Consider the following 25,448-nt stretch of genomic DNA (forward strand, 5'->3'; position numbering starts at 1 on the left):
GATAATTATTTTACTCTTAGTGGAACATGATTCATTCCATTAACTTTTTTTTCTGTGTTGATTTCAAAAGGATTTAAAAAAATAAGAAAAAAAAAAACAAAAAAAGGGGGAAAAAATAGGAAAGGAAAAAATAATGAAAGGAGAAAAAATTAAAGGAATAAAAAGAAAGGAAAAAAGGAAAGGAAAAATGATAGGAAAAAGAAGAAAAAAGGAAAAAGAAAAGGAAAAGAAGAAGGAAAAAAAGAAGGAAAAAAGAAAGGAGAAAAAAAGAAAAAAAAGGAAAAAAGAAAGGAAAAAATAAAGAAAAAAACCATTTGAGAAAAAATATTTTATTAAAAAAACCACAAAAAAAAAACAAATAAGAAAATAGTTTGGAATATTTTCTTACTGTAGAGAAGCACTGTACAGTACCAGGAACCCTGAGTATAAAATACTCGTGCGTGTAGTAGGAATATCGCATGTCCAGAACCCTCCAGTTGTCTCATTTAAGTTGATAAAGAAAAACAAACAACAACAAAAAACTCATCGTCTGGAAATGGTGTCAAACACTAAAAAAATGAAAAGTTTTTAAAAATAAATAAAATAAGAAGAATAAAGTGCATACAGAAGCCAGACACTAGCTCTGTCATTTTATCTTTCTTTTGTTGAAAGACTAAAACAAGATGTTTTTTAGACAATCAAAACGTTAGGTAAGTGCAAAGACTTGTTTTTTCTTACTGGTGTAGAAATTAATGACTTTTTTTATTTTTTTGGGTTATTTTATAATAAATGAGAAGACCGGTGTGTCACCAGGATCGCTGTTTTAAGACCAGGAAGCACTACATTATTGCAAATAGATATGAACTCTTTTAGTCTGCATGGGTGTAGGCTGTGTGATTGCTGAAAATAAATGCTGCTAATATATTTCCTTTTTACAAAGCATATCTAAATAGATCATTGTTTTGATGTTAATCTTTGTAAATTATGTATTACCAATTTTAACATTGGATGTAATTGCATAAAAAGCCTGCATCTCAATCCTGAGAGAGTCTAGTATTAAATGGAAAAATCTTTTCCTAGCCATGGCTTTGGGGGTTTTTCTTTGACACCTCTTGGTGGTGGGTGAATGCACAACCACCCCAGGCAGCTCCAGGCTGGGGGAGACTGGCTGGAGAGCTGTCAGGAGAGAAGGACCTGGGGGTGCTGGGTGGCTGCAGGATGAACAGGAGCCAGCAGTGTGCCCAGGGGCCAGGAAAGCCAAGGGCAGCCTGGCTTGTGTCAGGAATAGTGTGGCCAGTAGGTCTGGGGAGGGGATTGTGCCCCTGGACTGGGCACTGGGGAGGCTGCAGCTCCAGTGCTGGGTCCAGTTCTGGGCTCCTCAGCATCAGAAGGACATTGAGGTCCCGGAGTTGGGGGGGGGGGGGGGGCTGGAGCTGATGAGCCCTGGAGGTCCCTTCTGGAGCCTCATGGTGTAGGGATGGCCAGATGCACAACTCACCCCACCTCCTGGTGCCAACAGAGACCTGCATTTCCTGAGGCTTGTGGTGCTGCTGCTGCCTTATCTTCTTGTAATCTGCCACCCTGTCCAGCACCCAGACAGCTGCTGCTGGTGATAACCTCAACACTCATCTCCTTTGGGTTACTCCTCATCCTCCTCCAGGTTTCTCACCTCATCCCTCAATGCTTTCAGCCTGTAAACAACATTTTGTCTTATAAACCCACCATTTTATTCTATTAAAACTCCATTTTTATACTGTGAAACCACACTTTTTTATTTCAAAAATCCACAATTTCATGCTACATGCACCATTTTATTCCATAAACCCACAGTTTTTTCTGCAGAAACCCTCTTTTTCTGCTATGAAATCACCCATTTCAGAACCCACCATTCCCTTTAGAGAAAAAAAAAAAAAAAGCATTTTATTCTACAAAAGCCACCATTTAATCTTATAACCCTGCCCTTTGCTTCCAGAAATCACCATTTCGCTCTCTATAAACCACTAGTTTATTCAATAAAAACACCGTATTTGCCCTGCAGCAGGTTCTGGACAGCTCCTTTCAGAAGGAGCTGCTGGACAGCTGCTGTCACCATTGGAGAGTGGACAGCTCCTTTTTTCTTTGGGAGCTACAGCTGGATGTTCAGCATGTTTTTAATTGAACATGGGTACAGCCAAGAAAAATCCCTAGGGAATTATTAGGATGGTTCCCTGGAAAAGGAAAGCCCAGAGCCCCAGGGTCAGAGGGGCTGCTTGTGGGCCACCTGGGGAGCTTTCAGGCCAGGTATGTCTTTCAGTCCTGTCTACTCTGAGCACAGCTATTGCTCTTCACCAGCCAGAGCATCTTCTCACCATGGACTGCACCTCCAGGGATGAGCCACGGGGCCAGTTCCAGCTCCCCCCCACCCCCCCCCAACCATGATCCCTTCCCCAACAGGGACACGTTGAGTCACAACCTTTATTTCCAGTTTCCTTCTCTCTGGAACAAGCTGGTTCCTGTGGTTACAACTATCTACAGAGTGTTGGGGCTGCGTGGGGAGGGGGGGGGCCTGGGCCCCCAGTGCCACCACAGGGCAAAGCAGGGCACGGAGAGGGGGCAGCAGTGGCAGGACACGATGGCACAGATGACAGGGAGGGCTGTGAGGACGGCACAGGGACAGGGTCCTTCCCTCCCCTGACCCCAGTGTGGGCAGCAGCTGAGGAAACACGAGCGAGGGCAGGTCCCAAACAGGGACCCCAGGGAAGTGCTGGGGGACACGCAGGGTGGTGGCTCACAGGACGCACCCACGGCAACGTCATGCAAAGGAGCAGCAGCAACAGGCACCAGGACAGGGTTTTCACCCCCACACCCCCCACAGAACTGTCCATCCCCAAAGATGTGGCAAGATACGGTCCCTCCTGGAGGTGGCACCTGCTTCAGCAAGCTCAGCTGCTTCCTCAAGTCTCCTCCACCTCCTCACAGAATCAGGGATGTGTAGCCCACAGGAACTAGGCCAGTGCTGTTTCCATGGCAGCAGCGGATCCAATCTTCATCCACAGTGGAGAGGAGCTGCAGGACGTCCCCTTTTTGGAAGCTGAGGTGACCCTCAGCCGTACCCATGTGGTCGCAGAGAGCCCGAACAGCCCTGCAAACAAACACCATCCCCCAGGATTCATCCCCCACGGGGGGATTCATCCCCCACGGGACTCCTGAGACGTTCTGACCCTTGTGTGTGGAGCCAGTGACCCAGCCTGGGGCAACGATGCCGCCTGAGGATGGGCTTGATGGAGAAGCCACATCACAGAACCTCCTGGCCAAGGGGACCCTCAGCACGACAGTGCTGGCAGAGATGGGGAGGGGAGGTGTGATCACAGCCAGCGAGGGCTGGGGAAGAGGGAGGTGGCCAAACCTGGGGTGGCCACAAGCCCTCTGTGTTCACTTGGCCAAGGCACAGGTGCAGACAGGCCACTGGAGCTTCTCTGACCTGCCACACCTGGGTCAGAGCTGACACATCACTGCACCAAACAAGAGACTATGACTCCAGAAAGTACAGGAGTGAAAGAAAACACTCAAAATCACCCCAAAAAACATCAGGGAAAAACAACTGATCACAGGTAGGCAGACAGCAGCTTCACCCAGAGCTCAGCAGGACGCAGGGGGGATCAGTCAAGGTACAAGGTAGTGACAAGGGGCTGCGTGGCGGTGAGCCAGGCTGTGTCTGCAAACAGCCCCTGCTTCCCCTCCACCAAGAAAATCCCACCAGCCTCCCATCCCCAAACACTCCAGTGCCCCCCATCACCTGTGGGTCTGGGGTGTGGGTACGTTGGACACGTCCCTCTCCGGCTGTGCGTGATCACGGGTCTTCTCAGCCGCCGGCCCCTTCACGGCCAGGACACAGGCACTGGGAGACAGCCAACTGGAGGGTCTCCTGCCAAAAAGCAGATGGAGCCACAAGCTCAACTGGGAAGTGTTTTCATAGAATCCCAGCCTGGTCTGGGTTGGGAGGGAGCCCAAGGGTCCCAGAGCTCCAACCCCCTGCCACAGGCAGGGACACCAACCTCCAGGCCTGGAGCTACACAAGGTTGCCCAGGGAGGCTGCAGTGAGGTCCCCCCACAGCCTTCTCTTCTCCAGGCTGACCCAGCCCAGCTCCCTCAGCCTCTCTCTGTAGGGGAGCTGCTCCAGCCCTCTGAGCATCCCTGTGGCTCCTCTGACCCCTCTCCAACAGCCCCACATCTTCCTTGTGTTGGGCCCCAGCTCTGGACACAGGACTCCAGCTGGGGCCTCCCCAGGGCAGAGCAGAGAGGGACAATCCCCTCCCTGTCTCTGCTGGCACCCCTCTGCTGACAGTCCCCCCATCCAGCTCAGGACACTATTCTGGCAGTCTGGGAGCTCTATTGAGCCTCCAGCATCAGTTCCTGCTGCTCTAAAGGACTGAGGAGATGTCAGTCCCCCAGCACAGCTTAACAGCCCAGGAGCAGAGAGCCCAGATACTGAGCAGTACAAGGCAGCCCAGGAGACCAGTGAGCCCCATGGTGTGCTGCTCCCCACGTGCTGTCCAGGAGAGAAACAACCCTTCCCCAGCAGATGCTGCTCCTCAACGCTGCCCACCCTGGTCTTACCTGGACCGAGCTGAGACGGCGTCAGGATTGGGAGGGAAGCTCCTGGCGGAGGGGCTGGTGGCTCCAAAGAGCCGGCCCAGCCAGCTGCCCCTGTCAGGAGCAGAAGTCCCAGTCCCTGGGCCAGACGGGGCAGCCTGGGTCCCGTCTGCACGAGGCTCTGGGGAAGCAGCCGGCAGTTTCTCAGCGCCAGCTGGCTGGGTGGCTGCTCCGGCTCCCGCGGGCAGGACGAGGTCTTCAGGGGAAGAGGTCCCAGAGGCGTCCGCGCTGCGGCTGGGCTCTGGAGCAGAGAGTTCAGGGACGGCTTTGGTCTGAAGGAGCTGCAGCTCTGTGGCCCCCGGCTCGTTTGTGGGTATCTGGGGTTGTGCAGCCTGGACGGGGCTGGAATCTGCCGCCGCCGCCCGCAGCTTCGTCCACCAGACGAAGGGGAACTTCTCCTTGCCAGGAGCAGTGTAAAGCCGGGAGGCCTGGCTCAGCTGGCCCCACCAGCCCCCCAGCCCAGCCTCAGCGTCCTGAGGGCCAGCCTCGGGCCCGGGGGTCTCTGGGGAGCCCTCAGCTCCCAGCAAAGTGCGACTCAGCTGGTCGCCCCAGCGCAGGACGTGCTGGAAGGTCTGCTGCAGGGCAGCCCCGACCTGGGGGCCAGGGACCAGCCCCAAAACCGCTGCTGAGGACCGGGACCTTGTGCTGTCCTCTGCCCCAGCTGACCTCCCCAGAGCGTCGGGGGGGACTTCATCTTCCAGGCTTGCCCCTGAAGTGTTTTGGCCTTCTGGAGAAGATGGCACAGCCCCCCAGGCCTGAGCAGCGCGACGGGCAGGAGACATGGGGGACTCCAGCCGCCGGGACAAGGGTCTCACATCCACGGAGAGGTGGTGGTGTTCAAAGAGCAGGTCCAGGTGGAAAGTCAGCACTGAGAGGGGCTGGATGAGCAGCAGCAGTTCATCGGCGAGGTGGGGAAGTGGGCCTTGACTCAGGGCAAAGAAGGCCATGGGTGAATACAGCACAGAGATGACACCTGCAAGACATGGACAGCGCTGGACAGCTGCAAAATCCCCAGCCTTTGCCCACACATCCTTCCCTGGGATGCCCGAGCAGGTCCCAGTGAGGGTCCTGATTGCCTGACTGCCCTCATCCAGTATGACAGCCATGGAAACCAATGTCCTCATCTGCTATGGAAGTCCTAGGCAAGCATTGTGTGTGCAACAGGTCTGAGGTGATCACCCCAGCAAGTGGGAGAGGGCTTTGGTGGGGAACTTCTGGGTGCTACGTCCTTACCTGGGCTCTTCTGCAAGTGAGAGATCCACAGCTCCAGCTGCTTAATGCTAAATAAGACAAAGGGAACCCTCGTTAGAGCTCTTGGGACTCTGCTCCAACCTGTGGCTGCAGCAAGGACAGCCTGGGCCATCAATGCCTGATACTCACTTCAAAAGGCCGAGGATGAAGGCATGAAACTTCTGCCTGGCACTGTTGAGAGGGGCCAGACCAGCCACGTGCCAGCACAGGGAGTGGAGAGAACGAGTGTTGGGGCCTGTGGAACACACAGCACAGTCACTGCTCTGGGACGCATCCTCCCCCAGCCCGGGCTGGAAAAGGGATGCTGATCCCAACCTCTCCAGGAGCACATTCCTCCCACCAACCTGTCTTCACAGAGGCTTCCACCACACTCCAAGGGGAATTCTTCCTCTGGCCTGTGATAACATCCTTCTGGAAGGGCTTCAGCCCATCCTCCACCAAGGCGTAGAGCGCAGGGCAGAGGGTGTGCAGCAGCAGGTAACCCACATCTGGGCTGAGCCGGCTGTCCCCCAGCTGGGCCTGAAGTAGGGAGGCACAAGGAGAGGAGAGGGGAGGGGAAAGGCAGCCCCAAGGAGAGGAGAGGGAGGGGAAAGGCAGCCCCTAAGCCTGGGTCTGCAGGGATGGAGCTCCCAAAGCCCCTCCTGCCCACCCCAGCCCCTCACCTTCTGCACCAGGTTCCGTGCGCTGCTGAAGTGGGCGATGATCTTATCCACAGCAGCGCTGACAGCGACCAGCAGGGCTGTGGGCACGGGAAAGGACGAGGTCAACGCGGCACCCGACCCCCCCCCTCCGCCCCGCCCCTGCCTGAGCCCCCCGGGAGCATCACCCGGGGCTGGCGGGGAGCGGCGCAGGGCGACAAGGTCTGGATGAGCCCGGAGGCCACGGGAGCAGCCCAGGCCGGTGCCACGGGCACCTCTCGGGCGCAGGGACAGACGACCCGGGACCCGCCACCCCCCCGCTGCTGGCGAGCGCCGGGGCAGCCCCAGCGCCGCCGCCCGTTCGACCGCGCCCTCGGCCGAGAGGCAGCAGGGAGCCCGCCCCGCCCCGCCCCGGGGGTCTCCATCCCGCCTCCCCCGCCCCGGCTCAGCCCCGAGCGGCCGTTACCTTTCTTCTGCTCCGCCCGGGGCCACCGGGCTCCCCCCGGGCTCCCCCCGCCGGGCCGGTCTGCGCCCGCGGCGGCTCCAGCGCCGGACGGCGAGGGCCTGGCTGGAGAGAGCGGAGCGGCGGCCGCGTCAGGCGCGGCCCGCGGGGCCTCGGCCGGGCTCCCCCGCGACCGGCTGGGCGCTACCGGGGCTCGGGGGCGGGGGGCAGGCCCGGGCCGGAAGGAGCCCGCTCCGCCGCCCCGGGCCCGCTCACCGCAGGCGGCGCCGGGACCAGCCGGGCCGCGCTCGCCCATGGAGCCGGAGGCCGCGGCGGAGCGGGAGGGCCCGGGCTGGGCCCCGCTGCCCGCCCAGGGCCTGTCCCCGCGGGCCGGGCGGCGGCGAAGGACGGGGCAGAGGCCGGGCCCGGAAGGGGCCCCGCGGGCGGGGCGGGGTGAGGTGAGGAGAGGCTGGGCCGGCCGGAGCCGTGCAGCGGGCAGCCCGGGGCCCTCGTACCGGCCCAGCTCGGCCCTGCCCCGCCCTCCCCCCGCAGGCCCTGCGGCCCCGCCGAGGGGACACAGCCCCGCAGCCGGCCCCGAGGAGGGCACAGCCCCCGGCGCCAGCCTTACCCTCCTGGCGCCTCTCGCCTCCTCTCTCCACCGGCCCCGGCGCCCAGGCGTCCCCACGGGCTCCCTGCAGCCTCCGAACCAGGGTGTCTTTCCCTCGAGCGGAGCCCAGCCCCTTCTCTCCCGGGAGGCAGCTTAGAGGCGGCAGCCCCCCTTCCTCTGCGTCCCCCAGCTGCCCCTCCTCAATGGGCTGCAGTCCCGGCCGGGGCCTCCTCCTCTTCGGCTGGTGGCTTTCCATGGGTGCCAGCGAGTGCCCGCTCAGGGGCACGGGTGGCAGCCAGCCTGAGCCATCGCTGCCCTCCGCGGTCTCGAGGGAGGCAGATGGGTGCTGAGGTGCCGCCGGCTCTGCCCGCTCGCTGGCTGGCTGGCCCTTGGGCTTGTTGGAGGCGCTGCGGAACCGCAGCTCCTTGAAGGTGGTCACCTCTCTCTGCCTGGTGCTGGGCGGTTTCACCGTCCAGTCCTGCTGGAACTGGGGCCGGACTGGCTCCTGGCCCGCAGTGCTGGAGAGGAGCTCACTGGGTGGTGGCAGCTCTGTGTCTGGTGAGAATACGATCAGCCAGTCGCTCCGGTCAACCCTGGTCTGGGCAAGAGAAGGTCCAGCAGCGTTCCTCTTCCTTTTCTGGGCAAGCTCATGGAAGGAGGTGATGGTCTTCTTGCTTGCATCTCTGCTGAGGTCACCCACACTGGGCTCCGGCTCTGCCGGCTGCGTGGGCAGGAGCGGCTGCTCTGCTCTGTGTGCATTGAGAACCTGCAGCCGCCTCCGAGGCCGGGGCGGCACGGGCGGGGGCACGCTGCCAGCCCGGGGCTGCGGCTCAGGCCTGCTGCTCGGACCGGGCTCCCGCCGTCCTGGTGACGGCGACGCTGGAGGCACGGCATCGGGGTTGGGGAGGGAGTTGCAGTTACGGTCTAGGCTGGCGCAGATGCTGGTGGTCTCCTGCACCGCCACACTGGGAGAGGTCTCATTGCGCTGGGAGTCGAGCGAGGTGATGCTGCAGAGGCTGTCTGGGCTCTCTCCAGCCAGGGCGTCTGATCTCTGCACTGCTGGAGGATTGAGGTTGGCGTCTCGTCCATCACACGTCCTACTCTGGTCAGCCAACAACTGGCCATCCTGGACATCTTCTACAGGAATGACGTTGGGCTGGTTTTCAGGGGAGTGGGACTGTTCTCTGGGGAACCCCTTGCAGTACACAGAGACCGGGGAGTCATCCAAGCTGAAATCTGAGCAGCTACTGACAGAGGAAGAAGAGGAGGAGGAGGAATCCAGATCACAAGGAGGATCGCAAGGGGAAGCTACCTCATCTCCAGCATGCAGGCAGGGGAAATCCTCTTGAGCTGCCTGGTTCTGGAGGCCAAACATCACCAGCTGCTGCGTGTGGGACTCACAGCACCGGCACTTCAAGGAGGGGTTGTTGGAATTGGCATCCACTTGCTCACAGTTCTCTGGGCAGTCGTTGCAGCTGGTCTGGTCACCGGCACCCATGGAAGCAGAGGTCTCTTGGAGCTCTGGGTGCCGGGAGAGGTGCAGCCCCAGGGAGATGTGCTGCAGATGGATGTGGTTGAGGTTGCACAGCAGGCCTTTCTTTGGAGCCAGCATGATGCTGCCTCACTGGTGGGCTCCTCAGAGAGCTCCTCAGCTCCTCTCCTTAGACCATCCAGCTCCCTGCAAACATCAGACACCTTCTTGGTCAGCGAGGGACAAGCAGCAAACCCAGAGAGGAAGGGACAGGGCGAGCTGGAGGGCGGTGACCTTGCAGCAGCCACCGAGCAGGGAAGGGCCAGGCACGGGGGACCCAGTTCAGGGACGGGCCCACGCCCAGGGGCTGCCCCCCAGCTCCCCACAGAGCTCAGGCCTGGGCAGCCGGGCAGCGGCTGCAGCGGGGGGCTGATCCCCGCAGCACGGCCCCAGCGCGGGCAGAGGATGCTCTGGCTGGTCCTGGAGGGGCCGAATCCCGTTGCCGGGCCCCGGCGCTCGGGAGCATCTCCGGGATGCTGCCAAGGAGAAAACGCCCTTGCAGCCACAGCCGGGGGGAGGTGGGGGGGTGCTGGGGTGGCCGTGCCGGCTCTGCCAGCCCGCGGCACGGCCGAGGAAGGAGACGCCCGGCCCCGCCTGACACCCTCCCGCAGCCGCTGCAGGTTGCCGCAGCGCCCGGCCCTGCCCCGGCGACGGCAGCGCTCCGGGCACGGGCATCCCCCGGCGGTCCGGGGGAGCCGGCGCCGGGGCCCGACCCGGCTGCATCCCCCCCCCACCCCATCCCATCCCACCCTCCCCCCGGGGCTGGAGAGGCTCCGCCGCCCGGGCCCCGCCGCGCCCCGGCCCCGCTCACCTCCCGCGCTGCGGCGGCGACTGCGGCTGCCGGGGGAAGCGGGGGGAGAGCGGGAGGAGCCGCGGCCCCGCCTCGCCCCTCCCCCGAAGCGGCGGGGGCTGCGCCCCGCCCCGCCCCGCCCCCCGCGCCCGCCGACCCCGCAGCCACGCGGCGCAGTAACGGGTGTTTATTGACACGCGCGGGGCGCCCCGCTCGGTACCGACAGCGCCGGGGCCCCGCGCCCCGCTGGGGACACACGGACACACACACACACACAGAGCCACCAGCTCCGGGGCGCTGGGGGGATGGAGAGCAACGTCCAACCCCCAAACCGGGGCGGGGAGGGGACAAAATCCCCCCCCCCAGCCAAGAGTCCACAGGCAGCTTCCCCCCCCCCCCCATCACTTCTGGCGCTTGTAAATCTTCCGAGCCAGGCCCAGGAAGATCTCGTGCGGGAGGCGCTGGGCATGCCTCTTGATCAGCTCCTGCAGGCGCTGGTAGCTGCTCTCCTCGTACTCCTGGAAGGCAGCCCTCATGCCCAGAGCCTCGTAGAGCTCCTTCACCTTGGCCACCTTCTCGGGCTCCTTGCGGCCATAGTTCTCCTGGGAAAAGAGCAGAGCAGGGGGAGGTCCAGCTCGTTCCATGTGTGACACCACCCCCTCCCTCTCCCCCCGCCAGCACAGGGGTTTGTCAGCCTGGCCGTTACCTCCAGGATCTGCCTCTGCTCCGGCGTCACCCGCCGCAGACACTCCACGACCAGCCAGCTGCATTTATTGTCCTGGATGTCGGTGCCAACCTTCCCTGTCAGCTCTGGGTCCCCAAAGCAGTCCAGGTAATCATCCTGAACCAAGAGGGAAAAACACGTGAGCACCACAACCAGCATCCTGCAGCCGCGGAGGGGCTGGGAACCAGCTCCTACCTGGATCTGGAAGAATTCACCCATCTCCAGCAGGATGGCCTTAGCGTTGTCATGCTCCTCCTTACTGTCAATACCAGCCTGAGAGGTGGAAAAAGGGATAAAGCCTGCCAGAGCCTGTCTTCCAGCCTTACTTCTCCCATCTCCCAACCCCCCCGTGCCCTCAGCAGCCCCACACCAAGGGGCAGGCCCCTTCTGAGGCTGTTCCCATGAAACTCACCATGTACATGGCAGCAGCCACGGGGAGGTAGAAGGAGTAGAAAGCTGTCTTGTACTTCACAATCGCCTTATACCTGCAGCAGAGGAACCACTCTCAGCACCAAACCCAGGCCCTTCCCCTCCCACCAGCAGCATCTCCATCCAACCCAGCTCCCACGCCCTGATGGTGCGAGCAAGGCCGGCTGCCCGAAGCCTGGCAGGTCATGGCAGAGGCTTCCACAAGCCGGTTGTTTCTCTTATGAAGTCCAGAAGGGACCACAAGCAGGGCCACCCCACACCCAGGGGGGGCTGGCATCTCTGTGCCCCTTTCCCATCTCTTTACCTCTGCTCGCTGAAGCGATTCAAATCCACCTGGGAAACGGGAGCAGTGATGAGGTCCAGCATCTGCCCGAGCTCAGTCTGGTAGGCAGTCTGGGGAGGAAAGGCAGGGTTTATTCACACAGTCCTCCCGGGAAGGTCCTCACAGCAGTGAAACCCCCAACCCTAAGCCCTCTTTGGGCTCCTCTCTGAGCCTGAAGGAAGGGAGCTTGTCTGGCAGTACCCCTGAGAACTTAAGCAACAGTGAGAGATCCACACACCCAGGAAGAGCCCAGACTGGAGGCAAATCCATGGGGGGAGGGTGTGGGGGCCAGGCTCACCTGCAAGAAAAGCTCCAGGAGATGCAGGTAGTAGGGACGCTCCCCGCAGTACTTCTTCAGCAGCTGGTACACAGAGGACTCCAGGAGGAAGGAATCATTGATGGCATCCAGACCGACCCCCTCCTGCACCAAGAAGGGTAAGGGGGTGTCACAAAACTCCCTGGCCCCACCAGACACCCCCCCCCTTGCGCTCCCCTGGGGTCTCCCAAGAGCACCCACCTTCTTGTACCAGCAGAGCTGCCCCCGGCGGGTGAGGGACGCGTCCATGATGTCATCAGCCACCAGGAAAAAGGCCTGGAACTGCGAGAGGATGGGTCAGGGGGCACGGGGGGCGGCATGTCCCGTGTCCCGCTCCCCCCCGGCCTGGGCTCTCACCAGCTCGATGCACCAACCCACGGCCAGGGCGCAGCGGAGGCTCTCCGGGTCCTGCTGCTCGGCGCTCGCCAGCTCTCGGAAGGCGGCCAGAACCGTCAGCCCGCGGTTGCACTTCCCGCCCGGAGCGTTGTACTCCAGCACCTGCGGGAGACGGGAACGGGCAGCGGGACGGGGGGCAGCGGGACGGGGGGCAGCAGGGGGGGGAGCGGGACGGGGGGCAGCAGGGGGGCAGAGGGACGGGGGGCAGAGGGACGGGGGGCAGAGGGACGGGGGGCAGCAGGGGGGAGCGGGACGGGGCAAAGCAGGGAGACCGGGGGGAGGGAGGGGCCGGGGGCGGCGGGGGGCAGCAGGGTGGAGTGGGAGGGGGCGAGGGGGGAAGCGGAGCCCGGAGCGGCGGGAGCCGGACAGGGGCAGCCCCGGTCCCGCCCCGGGGCCGTCCTCACCTCCTTGAGCCGCGCCACGGCGTCGCCCACCTCCGGGTGCCCGAGGCCGCCGTCCGTCAGGTCGCGGACGATCTGCGGGAAGAAGCCCATGAACTCCTCCCGCTCGGCCGCCGCCGCCCTCACCCCGTTACTGCTCATGGTGACCGAGAGCACAGCCGGGACGCGCCGCCGGCCGCTCCGCTGCCTCTCCAGCCGCCCCGCCCCGGGCACCGGGCGCGGCGATCGCCGGGGCGCGTAGTCCGGAGCCGCGGGGGCAGCCGGTGCCTCCGCGCCGGGAGGACTACAATTCCCGGCGTGCCCTGCGCGGACGGGGCGAAGCCGTCCGCCGGCTTCGGCTGCTGCCCGCGCTAATTGGTCCGCTCTATCGTCTGAGGATGAGCCCAAGGAGGGGGAGCCAATCGAATCGCGGGGAGGGCGGGACCGAACCGGCCGATTGGTGGAGAGAGGGAATGGAGCGAGTGACAGGCGGGGGCGGGCACGGCCCGGGGCGAAGGGGGCGGGGCGTGGGGTCCCGGAGGGTGCAGTGGAACTGGGGGGCGCAGTGTGGAGCAGGGCAGAGAGGGGCTGCGGGGGGTGCAGGGGGTCACTGGAGCTGGGGGGGTTTCAGGGGTCTGTGCGGTGTAATGAGGGGTGCAGGGTGGGGAGGGGGCGCTCAGGGCTGCGGTGCAGCTGAGGGGTGCAGGGTGGGGAGGGGGTGCTCAGGGCTGCAGTGCAGCTGAGGGGTGCAGGGTGGGGAGGGGGTGCTCAGGGCTGCAGTGCAGCTGAGGGGTGCAGGGTGGGGAGGGGGTGCTCAGGGCTGCAGTGCAGCTGAGGGGTGCAGGGTGGGGAGGGGGTGCTCAGGGCTGCAGTGCAGCTGAGGGGTGCAGGGTGGGGAGGGGGTGCTCAGGGCTGCAGTGCAGCTGAGGGGTGCAGGGTGGGGAGGGGGCGCTCAGGGCTGCAGTGCAGCTGAGGGGTGCAGGGTGGGGAGGGGGTGCTCAGGGCTGCAGTGCAGCTGAGGGGTGCAGAGGTGGGGTGCAGAGGTGGGGAGGGGGTGCTCAGGGCTGCAGTGCAGCTGAGGGGTGCAGGGTGGGGTGCGCTGTAGCGGGAGGGGGGTGCAGAGGTCTGTGCGGTGCACTTTAGGGAGGCCAGTGCAGGAGGTGGGGGGGTGGCTTCCCCTGGGCTCGTGCCCATCACCCAGCTGGGCCGGGTGGGCGCAGAGCAGGGGCACCCTCGCTGTGCGGTGCTGCGCCCCAGGCCTGCACCGCTGATTGGCAATCTCCCCTTCATCCGCCCTAATCCTCTAATCTCAGCTAACCCCCGTTTAATCAATCTCTGCCTTGTTGCCCACTAATCCCTCAACCACCATCACTGTGGCTGGGAGCGCGGGGGGCTTGGGGCAGAGCCGGCCCACCCCGTGGTCAAGTACCTGGGACCCAGCTGCTGGGTGCTCATGGGGTGGGCAGGGGGGTTCTGGGACACAGTGGGAGCCAGCAGGTCCTTTTTCCACCCACCCCAGGCCCAGCCAGGCCCTGTGGATGGTGGGTGAATCTTGGCTGGGCATGAGAGATGAGGGATGGAATTGTATTTTCCAAGGAAAACCCTCTTGACTTGCTCCCAGCAGTCTGTGTGCTCTCTCCCAGCTGGGCAGTCAGACCTGGGCACTGGGGGCACAGCCTGAGCCCCCCTCCCCATGAGGACACCAGGGCAGGGGACCATCGTCCTACCCGTGCTCTTGATCAGGGTGGCTGCGGTGTAATCTGAAATAATCAAATTAGAAAGAAACCGCTAATCAGCTCTGATCTCACCGCGTGTCACGGAGCCTAATTCGTGCTGCCAGTGGGGCTGCCAACCACCAGCTTGCAGCCTGGGCCTGCTGTGGGGCGAGCTGGTGGGGCACAGAGTGGGGCTGCCGGCGCTCACATCACGCCCGGGCCGCGCTGAGATGGGGTACAGGGGCGGGGGCTGCCGAGGAGGGGGTACAGTCAAGCTGCACCCCCGGAGCCCCGGGGGCTTGCGGCGGCGGTGTGGCGCGGGGCTGCGTGCTGCAGGCACCCCCAGCCACCACGGCTCGGGCACCCCGGCCTGTCTCACGCTGTCTGACCTTCATTTCTTTAATCTGGTTAATGCCCAGAGTCTGCTCAGCAATCAGGCAGCATCAAACCTCCCCCCTTCTCCTCCCCCCCAGGGTAATAAACGGGAGGGAGATGGAAGGGGAAAATAACCCAAGATTAGACATTAATCTCCCCAGGCCCCAAAGGGATGGAGGTGGGAGGGAATGAGGGGGGGGATCTATTGCCTTTGGGGTCCCACAGTGCTGCAGGGCCACGGAGAGGCCCCTCACCAAACACTGGCAGCTGCCCCAGCTGCTCCTGGCTCCAGGATGGTCCAGGATGGCATCTGGGTTTTGGGTAGGAGGGGGGGTCCATGGCATCCCCCCTGCCCTGTCCTGTTCCCACAGGTGGGGGGATCTGGGGGGTGCCGTTGGGCAGCGCTGAAGGAGGCTCCCCCAGACCAGCTCCCAATCTCTCCTTTATTATTGAAATCCATTATGTACAACGACTGAAAAATAAAAAACCACTTTGAAATCCTCTGCAGTATGAAAACTACAAGCTCTGTCCACAGACTGCCGTGGGTGCAGGAGGGAAGGATCATGGTCTTTGGTGGCTACACTGGCGCCTACGCACGCCGCAGAGACAGGCGCCTGCACGGCCGGCACCCCCCCAGCCCCTCCAGCCGCCTCCCTCTCCTCTCTCATGGGGTGTTGTGACCATGAGATGATGGGGCTCATGGTCATCCACCACGGTGATGACTGGAGCGCAGGGTGGGTCTGGCTCCAGGCACGGGGCTGCAGCGTGGGGAGGGTGCACCGGTGCTGCACAGCCGGCAGAAGCGGGGCCGTGCGCGGGGCTGTCCCGGCCAGCCTGCGTGCTTTGCAGGGAACACCTAGGATGATGGCTAAAACATCTACATCACGCAGTGTAAACACAGCCTGGGAAGGTTTGACTACATGACCCGGCTTGCAGACCCCTTCCCGAGGGGCTGCCGGGGACACACCGACCATGGGGATGGAGCAGGATGTGGGTGGGGATGGGGAAGGGTGGGGGGGTTGAAGTCTGTGAAAAAGAAGGCAGTGCTGGGCATCCCCTCGGATGGACGGACGGACACGCTGACAGGACCCCTGCCAGGCTGCTGCGCTCTGCAGGCTGGGCTCCCTGAGCAGCCCCACAGTCCAGACTGGTCCCAACGTCCCAAAATACGAGGAGGGGAAACTGAAGACCTCACCTGGAGAAGTACCACGTGGACCGGGACCCTCACCCGCTGCCCCGGGGCTGCGGTGGGTCCCGTTTGGACGCAGCCAAACCCCAGAGCACGAATACAAGCCATGGTTCCTGACTCCAGCAGCGGGAAGCAGCTTGCGGCAGCGCGGCGGGGTCGGGAGGGACACTACTCTAACCAGGACTGTTAACATGGTTGGCCCAAAGCGACACTGGAAGCAGAGCTCGGCTGCTGGGCAGAGCCACAACTCAAAACACACATCACTGACTACTGGCTCTGGCGGGGCAACGTGGGTTGGCCACAGGGAGGGAGCCCCAACCCCCTTGCCCTCCTTCGTGGAGAGGCAGGAGGGTGAGGGGAGGCAGCCCCACAGCCCCCACATGTCACCCAGGCACTGCCCAGGGTTGGCATCTCCTCACAATGCCCTTTCACACCAGTTCCAGGCAGCCTGGAAATGGGACCACAGGGCAGGGCAGGCAGCAGATCCCAGGCTGAGCATCCTTCTGGGAGCAGCAGGCAGCGGGTTCACCCCCGGGCTGCCCCCTCTGAGCATCCTCCTGGAGCCACAGGCAGTCAGCCTACCCCACTCCCCCAACCCTGCACCCCTCGCCCAGGGCTGCCCCTTGCTGGAGCATGACAAGGGGCCAGGCCGCAGCGCCTGGGTGTGGGGGCACAGCCCTACCCAGAGGCACATCCCAACCCCGTGGGGACCCAGCACCTCTGAGCCAGGGAGACACACCTGGGGGCTGCTCCCTGGAGACCATCTGACCCCAGCTCTGCCACTTGGCACTCGTCACACTGGGGGGATCCTGCCTGGGACCCCCCCCTCCAGGTCCCAGCACTGTACCCCAAGGGACCCCCCCAGGACCTCAGGGAGGGGATACCTGGCCTCCACTGTCCCTGGTACGCTGCCTGTCCAGAGAGACCCCCACCACAGGCTCCAGCCCCCTCAGCAGCGGGTGCTGGGACCCCTGGCCTCTCCCTCCTCTCCCAAAAAGCAAAGGTGCTGCTGGGGATCAAGGCGAGTGTGTGGTGGCTGCTGCTGCGAGAGGACAGGCTGGAGGAGCTGTCAGCGCCAGCCTGGGCCTGAGGAGAGGCCGTGGGGCCAGAGGGCAGAGCATGGGGGGGGTGCTGGCCCCCAAGAAACATTTGTGGGAAGCCGGGGTCCCCAGGGACACTGGAGTTTGGGCGAGGGCTCTGAGCCACCCATTGCCTCCCCAAGGGGGGCAGGACTCGAGACAGATGGTGATGGAGCAAGGAGTGGGGAGCCCAGGCAGGGGGTTCCCCCCCATCAGGACAATCAGCAGAGCCCCCTCCTCACCCAGCTGGGCCAGCTCTGGGGCTGCCCCGCACGGTCACCACGCCTGGGAGCAGCCAGCCCCATGGCTCCCAGGGTGCTGCTGCCCCTCACCTCATCTCCCCTTCACCGCAGCCGGGCCCGGAGGCTCTCGCCGGCTGCTCCACCGCTCCTGCCGCCTCTCCCCGCGTCGTGCCCGACCCTCCCGCCTGCGCACGGGTGCCGCCGCGGACTCACATGTTGGAGGGGAGTTTGGGCTTCCCCGTGTCCACGTCGGGGCTGAAGGCCACGGAGCCCTTACGGGATGGACCCGCCGCCTGCCTGGACGCGGAGACCGGGGACTGCGGGGTGGACGGTCCCGCCACGGAGCGGTTGGGTTGAGCCAGAGATCCTGAAGGCATCTGCTGCGAGTGTGCTGCCTGGCCTGGGACCCCCGGGCATGGCTTGGCCAGGAGTCCGCTTACCGAGGGAGAGGATTTACGGGCCAGGTTCCCAGCAGATTTCCTGCCCTGCTGCAGGGAGCTCCCTTCGCCTTGTTGGGCCACTTTATTGGGAAGGGAGGGTTGGGAGGCGGAGAGGAGCCGGACGTCCTGGGTGAGCCGCCCCACCGGTAGGCCCTGGATGCTCCTGTGCTTCACCAGCTGCTGGGGCTGCATCAGAAGGGAGATGTGGGAGCCGGTGGCTCGAGACAGGCTGTAGTGGAGCGTTCTCCCCGCCGGCATCGCCTGCTCCGAGCTGGGGGACGGAGCTCCCGCCGCCTGCTGCAGCAGCGAGGTAGAGACCGAGGCGCCGCGGGACTTGGAGAGCTGGGGCTGGGAACCAGCTGGGGGGGGCTTGGCTGCTGGCAGATCCCCCTTCTGCATTGCACGTGGCAGGGGCTGCGCCCCGTGGCTTGGTCTCTGGGCCCCGCTTTCCAAGGGTGCCTGGGACTGGACCATGGGGGAAGAAGGCGAACCGGCGGCGGGCGTCTGGAGGTGAGACTGCACCCCGGATGGGGAGCTCACGGAGGAGGGTCGGGAGCCCCCCAGGCTGGGCTGGGACCTGCGCACCTGCTTGGTGAGCAGGGTGGCCTCGGGTGAGAGCGGGCTGGAGATGGAGGAGGGCGGCAGGAAGATGTGGGCCTGGAGGCTGTGCTGGTGAGTCAAGGCAATGGCCACGTTGGTGGTGGCGGCGGCTGTCTGCAGGGGCGCGTGCACCAGCGGCTCCCAGATCACCGGCTTGCCGCTCAGCTCCCGGCCCATCGCCATCTGCTGCAGGTCCTGGATGTTGTGGGCCATGTCCTGGTCGTGCTTCACGATCTGCTGGATCATCTCGTTGTTCATGGGGCCCGCGCTGTGCTCGGCTCGCTTGCGGAGCAGGATGGAGTTCTTCTTCCCTGGGCGGGTGGGAGGCAGCAGTGTCACCACCCCTGGGAGTGCTGGCTTTGGGGGGACACTGTGAGGGGCAGGGTGGCGGGGGGGAGGCACAGTAAAACCTCAAGGGTGTGCCAGAGGGAAGCGAGACCCTGCAGAGGGTCTGGGCATGGGGAGAAGCTGGGACAAAACCAGGGTGGGGGGTTCTGGCTCCAAATGTTTCAGGCTAGGGGTTGGGGTCCTGCTTGTCCTCTGCCAGTGGGGACAAGCAGCTGGCCAATGCCAGGCAGTGCAAATGCGTGTGGGGAGGGTGACACCCCGCCTTGGGAAGCCTGTCATTGCCTGGATCTGGCCTGGGAGGAGGACAGAGGGATCCCCAAAGCAGGCTCCTTCCCTGTGCTCCCCCATCCTCATTGCTGGGCACCTATGGGGTCGGTGACACCATCACCCATGGGGCTGGGGTGCTGCGACCACTGGGAACAGGTGCAGTGGCATCACCCAGGGGCTGCTCCTCACCTATGCGGTCCAGCCGGTCCATGGCCACCGTCTCGAAGGCCCTGCGCATCATGGGGTACTCCTCCAGCACCTCGTTGAAGTTATCCACCGACAAGGAGTAGAGGCGGCAGTAGGTGTCGGCTCGCACGCTGGCCGTCCGCCGGCCCCGCGTCAGCAGGCAGATTTCTGCAAGGAGACAGGTCGGGGTGCCGCAGCCACCCCCCCCCTTCCCAACAGCCTCCCCAGGTAACGGCAGCCAGAGCGGGGATGGCACTGGAATAGTCTCAGGAGCAGGGATAGACCCGGGAGTTCAGACAGCCTCAGCCAGGCACAGCCTCCTCCTCCCTCCCCAAGCCATGCAGACATCCCAGGGCACGGCTGCTGTGACTGCCCAGCCCGTTCCCCTCCCCAACCTGTGCTTATAGCCCATAAACCAGCTCAGGTGCTGCTCTAAACCACCCTCCGCTCCAGCCAGAATTCAGGGCTCTGATTGCTGGTCCCTCTGCTTTAATCTGCCAGACAAGGTGCCCCATAAGAACAAGGGTGGTGGTCTTGTGAGCCCCAGATCCCTGCATGAGGTGGACACCCAGCCTCTGGCACTGGGTGAAAAGGGATGGGCAGAGGATGCAGCCGGCAGAAACATCAGGGATGCCCCAACTCCTGCCCTCCCAGCAGCCCTCAGTCCCCTCTGCTGTCCAGGTCCCCCAGCCCAGCCTCACCCCCAAAGTAGGAGCCATCAGACAGCTTTGTCTCCTTGTTGCCCTTGGTGAGGATGCTGACCACCCCGTGCTGGATGAAGTACATCTTTTTGCCCACGGTGCCCTCGCGGATGATGAAGTCCCCGGGCTGGAAGACCTCGAAGCGCAGCTTGGTCAGCATGGCTGTCACGAAGTTGGGGTCTGCGTTGGCAAACAGGGGCATGTTGGCTACCAGGTTGCGGCAGTTGAAGTTGATGATCTCCTGTGGGGTGAGGAGCGGGAGAGAACCTTGAGCCTGACCCCAGCAAGCAGTGGATCCCCCACCCCAAGTCTCCAGCGCTGGGGTGCCTGCCCCTACCTCTTTGAGGGGCTCACTGAGCTCCCCCAGGATGTTGTCCTCATCAAACATCTTGCCCTGGTAGCGGTGCTCGTAGTACTCATGGATGCGCTGGCGGGTGTCCCCGGGCAGCTTGTGGAATGACATGTACTGCTCCACTTGCTTGTACTGTGGGGACAAGAGCCACACCAGGGTGAAACGAGCTGCACCACGGGGCACGGCCTCTCCTTGGCGGTGAGAAGCAGCAGCTGCTGGAGCTGGGAGCCAGGCACCCAGGGGTCCCATAGGTCACCTCCAGGGTGGGGCCTCACCATGCTAGGGTGAACCCCAAAATCATAAATGGGGTGTCTCTACCCAGCCTGACCACCCCCCCCCCCCACTCCCACAGATGAGTGGTGAGGGCAGAGATGAGGGCAGCCCGCGCTGAACTGATTCTGGAGCCGGACCAGCTCGTGGTCAGGGTGTCCTTCCCCACCCCACCCCACCCCACCCCACCCCACCCCACTGACCTTCTCCTGGTACTGGCGCCGAGACGAGTCCAGCGACTGGATGAGGGCGGTGGCGTGGCCGATGAACATGGCGTAGCAGGTGGCCCCCACGATCATGCTCAGCATGGTGAGCCAGACGTCGGTCATGCCCTCGGGCGCCTGCTGCCCGTAGCCGATGCAGAGCATGTGGCTCATGGCCTTGAACAGGGCGTGTGAGTACTGCTTCCCCCAGGAGTCGTTCTGCAGGAGAGGGAACGGGGTGCTGGGTGGGGGGGCTGTGGGAAGGAGCTGCTGCTTTGAACCCACCCATCCCACCTCTCCTCAGAGCCAGGGACTCCAGAGCCCAGAGAGGAAAAGGTTCCTGATGTGTCCGAGCGCAGTGGGCAGAGCTCTGCTCTGGGAGGAGGCACTGGAGGCTGCGCAAAGCCCTGAGCCCACACCAGCCCCCGCTCCAGGGAGGACACAGGACCCCCACCACCCTGTCCCCTCCTAGATTCCCCTGGCTGCTCTGACTCCAGCAGCAGCCAGGGTGGGCTGAGATGAGAAGGTGACACAGAGATTCCCTCTACCCCATCCCACTGTGGTTGCCAGAGAGATGCTGCTCCACAACATTGGGGTCCAGGCAGCTCCAGCCTCAGCGATGTGTAACCGAATCCTCCCCTCCACCCCTGGCAGACCCAGGGCCCTGCCCAGCACTCACCACCATGTGGTTGATGGATACCCAGCAGTCCTCAGGGAAGTCTTGCAGCATAGGCACCAGGAACTGGAGGCAGCCATCCCAGTGACACAGCAGCAGCATCATGCCGATGAGGTTGAAGATCCTCACCACAGCGCTGGCCAGGTCGTAGGTCATGTGGAAGATCTGGGGAAGAGGTGGGAGCAGATCTAGAGAGAAACTGTAGGCCAGTAGGTCTAGGGATAGTGTGGCCAGGAGGGCTGGGGAGGGGATTGAGCCCCTGGACTGGGCACTGGGGAGGCTGCAGCTCCAGTGCTGGGTCCAGTTCTGGGCTCCTCAGCATCAGAAGGACATTGAGGTCCTGGAGCGAGTGCAGAGAAGGGCAACCAGGCTGGGGAAGGGGCTGGAGGGCAAATCCTCTGAGGAGCAGCTGAGGGAGCTGGGGGTGTTGAGCCTGGAGAAGAGGAGGCTGAGGGGAGACCTTCTCCCCACCTCCCCTGCCCTGCCAGGAGGGTGCAGAGAGGTGGGCGATGGTCTCTGCAGCCAGGGGACAGGACATGGGACAAGGGGCAATGGGCTCAAGCTGCCCCAGGGCAGGGGCAGAGCAGAGGGGAGGGGAAAGTTCTTCCCTGGCAGAGCTGTGGGGCTGTGGCACAGGCTGCCCAGGGAGGGGCTGAGTCCCCTTCCCTGGGGGTGTTTAACAGAGGGGAGATGAGGTGCTCAGGGAGCTGGGTCAGCACAGGATGGGAGCGGTTGGACTCGAGGATCCTCAGGGGTTTTCCAACCTGGTGATTCTGTGTTATTGTTTGAAACTCCATTCCCAGAATGGTTCTCTGAACCCCTCCAGCCAGATATACCCCACAGCCTGACCGGGGCCGTGCACCCCCACGGGGTTCTCACCTCCTCCCACTGGTGGATGTAGCGGATGAGGCGCGAGAGGCGCAGCAGGCGCAGCAGGCTGAGGATCTTGGTGAAGCGGACGATGCGCAAGGCCCGGGCTGTCTTGTAGACATCAGAATCCACCTGGGTCTCCAGGTCAACGATGAGGAAGATGTAGTCAACTGGGATGGAGGAGACAAAGTCGACCAGGAACCAGCTCTTCAGGTACTTCATTTTGATGGTGTGGGGGTCGAGGATGATCTCTGTGTTGTCCTCCACCACGATGCCTGTCCTGAAGTTCAGCACCAGGTCAGCCAGGAAGAAAGTGTCTGAGAGCACGTTGAAAACAATCCAGGGAGGGGTGTTCTCATCCTTGAAGAAGGTGATGCCCACAGGCAGGATGATCAAATTCCCCACCATCAGGAGCAGCATGATGAGGTCCCAGTAAAACCTGCGGGGGATGGAGCGGGGCAGGGAGAAGTGGGGAGAGGTGGGATATGGGAGGTTAGGAAACAAACCCAGGGCCAACCTTCAGGAGTCCAACACAACGCAGAGAGACAGGTGCTCAGGACACATGGACACTCACATGTGCCAGCCCATGCACAGGACTAAGACCTTTCTGCTGGGCTGGGACTCACACACAGGTATGTGTGAAGAGGAGAAAGTCTGCTCCAGCCCTTGAGGAAGAGCATGGCCAAGGGTCCAGGGGGAGCAAACATCGCCCTGAGTGCAGGAGCTGTAGCTCCAGGAGCTTGGCTGTCGCTCCTGCCTCTCCTCATGGCCCAGCAGGACGTGCACACATATGTCCCAGCCCCAAACTTGACATCCACCCTGTGGAAAACTCGGGGAGGATGCAGGCTTTGCTCCTGGGAGCTCCCTGTCATCCTCCTGCTCCCTGCCACCACTCAGGCTGGCTTAGCAGGATTTAGAATAAGCTTTGCTGGTTATGCAAACCCCGACTGCCGAGCTCTTGGAGCAGCCAAGAGGCTCTGGGGCCAAGGAGGTGGTCAGCACTGGAGCCAAGCAAGGCCAGATGAGTGTCCTCACCATGGGGAAGGTGGGAGGAACGTGTCTGGCCCCAAAGGGGCTGGTTGCTCAGGAATGCTGAGCAGGAGCTATGCAGCCCAGGGTCTGGAGGACACCTTAATCCACCTTCTTCTGAGAGCAGCTGAGCTTAGAGGCTTCAGTGGGAAAGCTGAGAGACACCAGGCAGTGGTTAGTCAGTGCTGGGTCACGCCACGGAATTCAGTGTCCCCACTCATGGAAATGTGCTTGGGATGTTCTGTTCTTCACACAAACACCTTTCTTCCCCAGGCTTGCAGGGCTCCTGGGCTCCCCACTCAAAGTCTGTGCGGGTGCCTGGGAGAGCCAGTCCAGCTCCCACCTTTGGGTGCCCCCCCGGTAGCCCCAGCCCTGCCTGTGGGTACAGGTTGGCCTCTGCAACGGGGACCTCAAGGCAACTCTTAGTGCCTTGTACACCCAAACTGGCCTTTCACACATGACAAGAAGCCTCCTGGGTGTTCTGTACCCTTTGTCCACGGCACAGGCACCGGGGCGGCTAGGAAGAGGAGGGAAGGCAGGTGGTGGCATCACCTGAGGAAGAGAGCACAGGCAGGGAAGGGGGGGCATCACCTCCCTGGGGGCCCAGGAGCCTCCTGAAAATTACCACCGGCCCAGGTTTGCCAGGGCAGGGAGGGGAGGTGCCAGCCAAGGCAGAAGGGACCTGACCTAGTCGAGCAATTTCCTCCTGCACCCCCACGCTGTGCACGCCGAGCAAGGAGCCTGCCAGCCCCTGGGAGCCTCCCGAGCCTCCTGGGAGCTCCTGATTCAGATTTAAGCTCTTTAGGGCAGGGCTTGTCCTTTACTCCGTGTCAGGCCGAGCGCGCGGGGCCCTGATCTCAGTGGCCTTTATGTATCCCCATAATGTGATAAACGCCGGCGTAATCCTGCTGACTGTCTGCCCGCCAGCGCGCTCCATGTCACCTTCAGCACAGGGCACTGCCAAGCTGCTCCGCACAGCTCAGGGCCCCATCCTCGGGGTGGCTCCCCGGGGAAAAGGGCTCTGAGGGGCTGGAGCGTTGGGCAGAGGAGCTGGAGCGTGCGGGAGGTCGGGGCCCAGAGGCAACGGGAGCTGCCTACAGGTGCTGAGGATCCATGGCGGGTGCCAGGCTGGGGACATCGGCCGTGTCACCGCTTGCTCCGGGAGACGACTGCCTGGCAGCTTCATCCCCCGTAGAGAAAGCCCACCCTATATGACTCAACATCCCCGTGACACCCAGTTCCTCCCACATCATCCAGCCCCGAGCTCTCCCTGTGATCCCAGTGACACCGCGAGCCAGGCCCAGCTCCTCGCCCGCTGCCCTCCGCCAGCCGCAGCCCCTGGGGACGGCGGCTCCTCACCGGGCACAGCAATTCAAACGGGGGGGACGGACAGACAGACGGACACGCCGCGCTGGGGAGGCGAAGGCTGGCAGCCCCCTGCCTCTGCCGGGGCCCCGTGGAGCTCCGCATCCCGGCCGGGCTGACCCCCACCCAGCGGGACGGCCCGGGGGCTTGGGGAGGGGCTGGGGAGGAGGGAGCTGTCGGGACCGATGGCCTGGGGACAGGGAAGGGGCTCGGGCAGCGCGGCTCCGGGGGCCCGTGAGGGCCGGCCCCGCGGAGGGAAGCCGTGTCCCCGTCGTCCCGTCCCGTTGCCCCGGCCCGGTGCGGAGCCCCCGGCTCCAGGCACTTGTTGCCCCGACGGCCGCCGACGGCGCGGCGGAGCCGGACCGGACCGCGAGGCGGAACCGAGCTCAGCACCACGGACAGCGGCGGAAAGGCGGGGCCGGGCCGGGAGGCACCGGGAGGCACCGGGAGCGCCCGGGGAGCGCGGGTCCCACCTGAAGTCGCTGTAGGGATGGATGATCCAGGCACCGGCCGACTTCACCCGCTGCCGCTCGATCTCCACGGCCCGGTGGCTGCCGAACATGCGCAGCGAGAACTTGTTCACGGCGGGCTGCAGCATGGCCCCGAGCTGCCGCCGCACGAACGCGCCCGCCGCCGCCTCGCCCTCCGCCACGATCTGCTCCGCCGCCGCCGGAGAGGCCGGAGCCGCCCCCGCCGGCGCCCCCGCCGCCTCTCCGTCCAGCACCGGAGGTTTCTCCCGAGGTTCGGGGCTCCGGCCCGGTGCCGCGTCCATCCCGCCGCCGCCGCCGCCGCCGCCGCGCTTCACGTTTCCTTCAAACGCCCTTGCCCGGGCGCCCTGCCCGCCGCCCCGCCGCACATGCCCGGCCCCGGGCGGGCGTTCGCACGCCGCCCCCGGCCGCTCGGTCACCGGCCGCTGCCTCTCGCCGGCTCCCGCCTGTTGCGCACCCCTCCCTCCCGCCGCTGCCCCCCCGCCCCGCGCACGGGCGCGGCGGCCGGGCCCCGCCGCCAGCGGAGAGGCGCCGGCGATACCGGAGCGGCGGCGCGCGCCGAGCAGCGAGGCCCGGGCGGCGGCGGCGGCGGCGCGGGACCCCGCGGCGGGCGGGG

General features: G+C 63.5%; 3 protein-coding genes across 3 annotated transcripts; all 3 read right to left on the reverse strand.

The window, feature by feature from the left end:
• Positions 1-1,694: 1,694 nt before the first annotated feature.
• On the reverse strand, positions 1,695-9,161 carry RUSC1 (RUN and SH3 domain containing 1; the record flags this gene model as incomplete). The annotated part of the gene is made up of 9 exons (XM_084276821.1): positions 1,695-3,100; positions 3,755-3,883; positions 4,576-5,584; positions 5,845-5,891; positions 5,992-6,097; positions 6,207-6,381; positions 6,525-6,601; positions 6,967-7,068; positions 7,571-9,161. 9 exons carry the CDS (start codon positions 9,159-9,161, stop codon positions 2,932-2,934), a joined length of 3,405 nt encoding a protein of 1,134 aa, XP_084132947.1. The 3' UTR covers positions 1,695-2,931.
• An 895-nt stretch (positions 9,162-10,056) lies between these two features.
• Positions 10,057-12,657, reverse strand: FDPS (farnesyl diphosphate synthase). Its single transcript, XM_084276590.1, has 9 exons — positions 12,462-12,657; positions 12,019-12,159; positions 11,863-11,943; positions 11,644-11,766; positions 11,328-11,416; positions 11,007-11,079; positions 10,790-10,867; positions 10,577-10,711; positions 10,057-10,472 (listed from the first exon to the last, which is right to left on the reverse strand). The coding sequence occupies exons 1-9, from the start codon at positions 12,597-12,599 to the stop codon at positions 10,272-10,274; spliced, it is 1,059 nt and encodes a 352-aa protein (XP_084132716.1). The 5' UTR covers positions 12,600-12,657; the 3' UTR covers positions 10,057-10,271.
• A 4,482-nt stretch (positions 12,658-17,139) lies between these two features.
• On the reverse strand, positions 17,140-25,116 carry HCN3 (hyperpolarization activated cyclic nucleotide gated potassium channel 3; the record flags this gene model as incomplete). The annotated part of the gene is made up of 8 exons (XM_084276584.1): positions 17,140-18,388; positions 18,882-19,046; positions 19,580-19,820; positions 19,917-20,063; positions 20,405-20,623; positions 21,084-21,245; positions 21,960-22,389; positions 24,818-25,116. 8 exons carry the CDS (start codon positions 25,114-25,116, stop codon positions 17,247-17,249), a joined length of 2,805 nt encoding a protein of 934 aa, XP_084132710.1. The 3' UTR covers positions 17,140-17,246.
• Positions 25,117-25,448: the final 332 nt, after the last annotated feature.

This window comes from Gallinula chloropus (genome assembly GCF_964237585.1).
Source record: "Gallinula chloropus genome assembly, chromosome: 29".
Lineage (NCBI taxonomy): Eukaryota > Metazoa > Chordata > Aves > Gruiformes > Rallidae > Gallinula > Gallinula chloropus.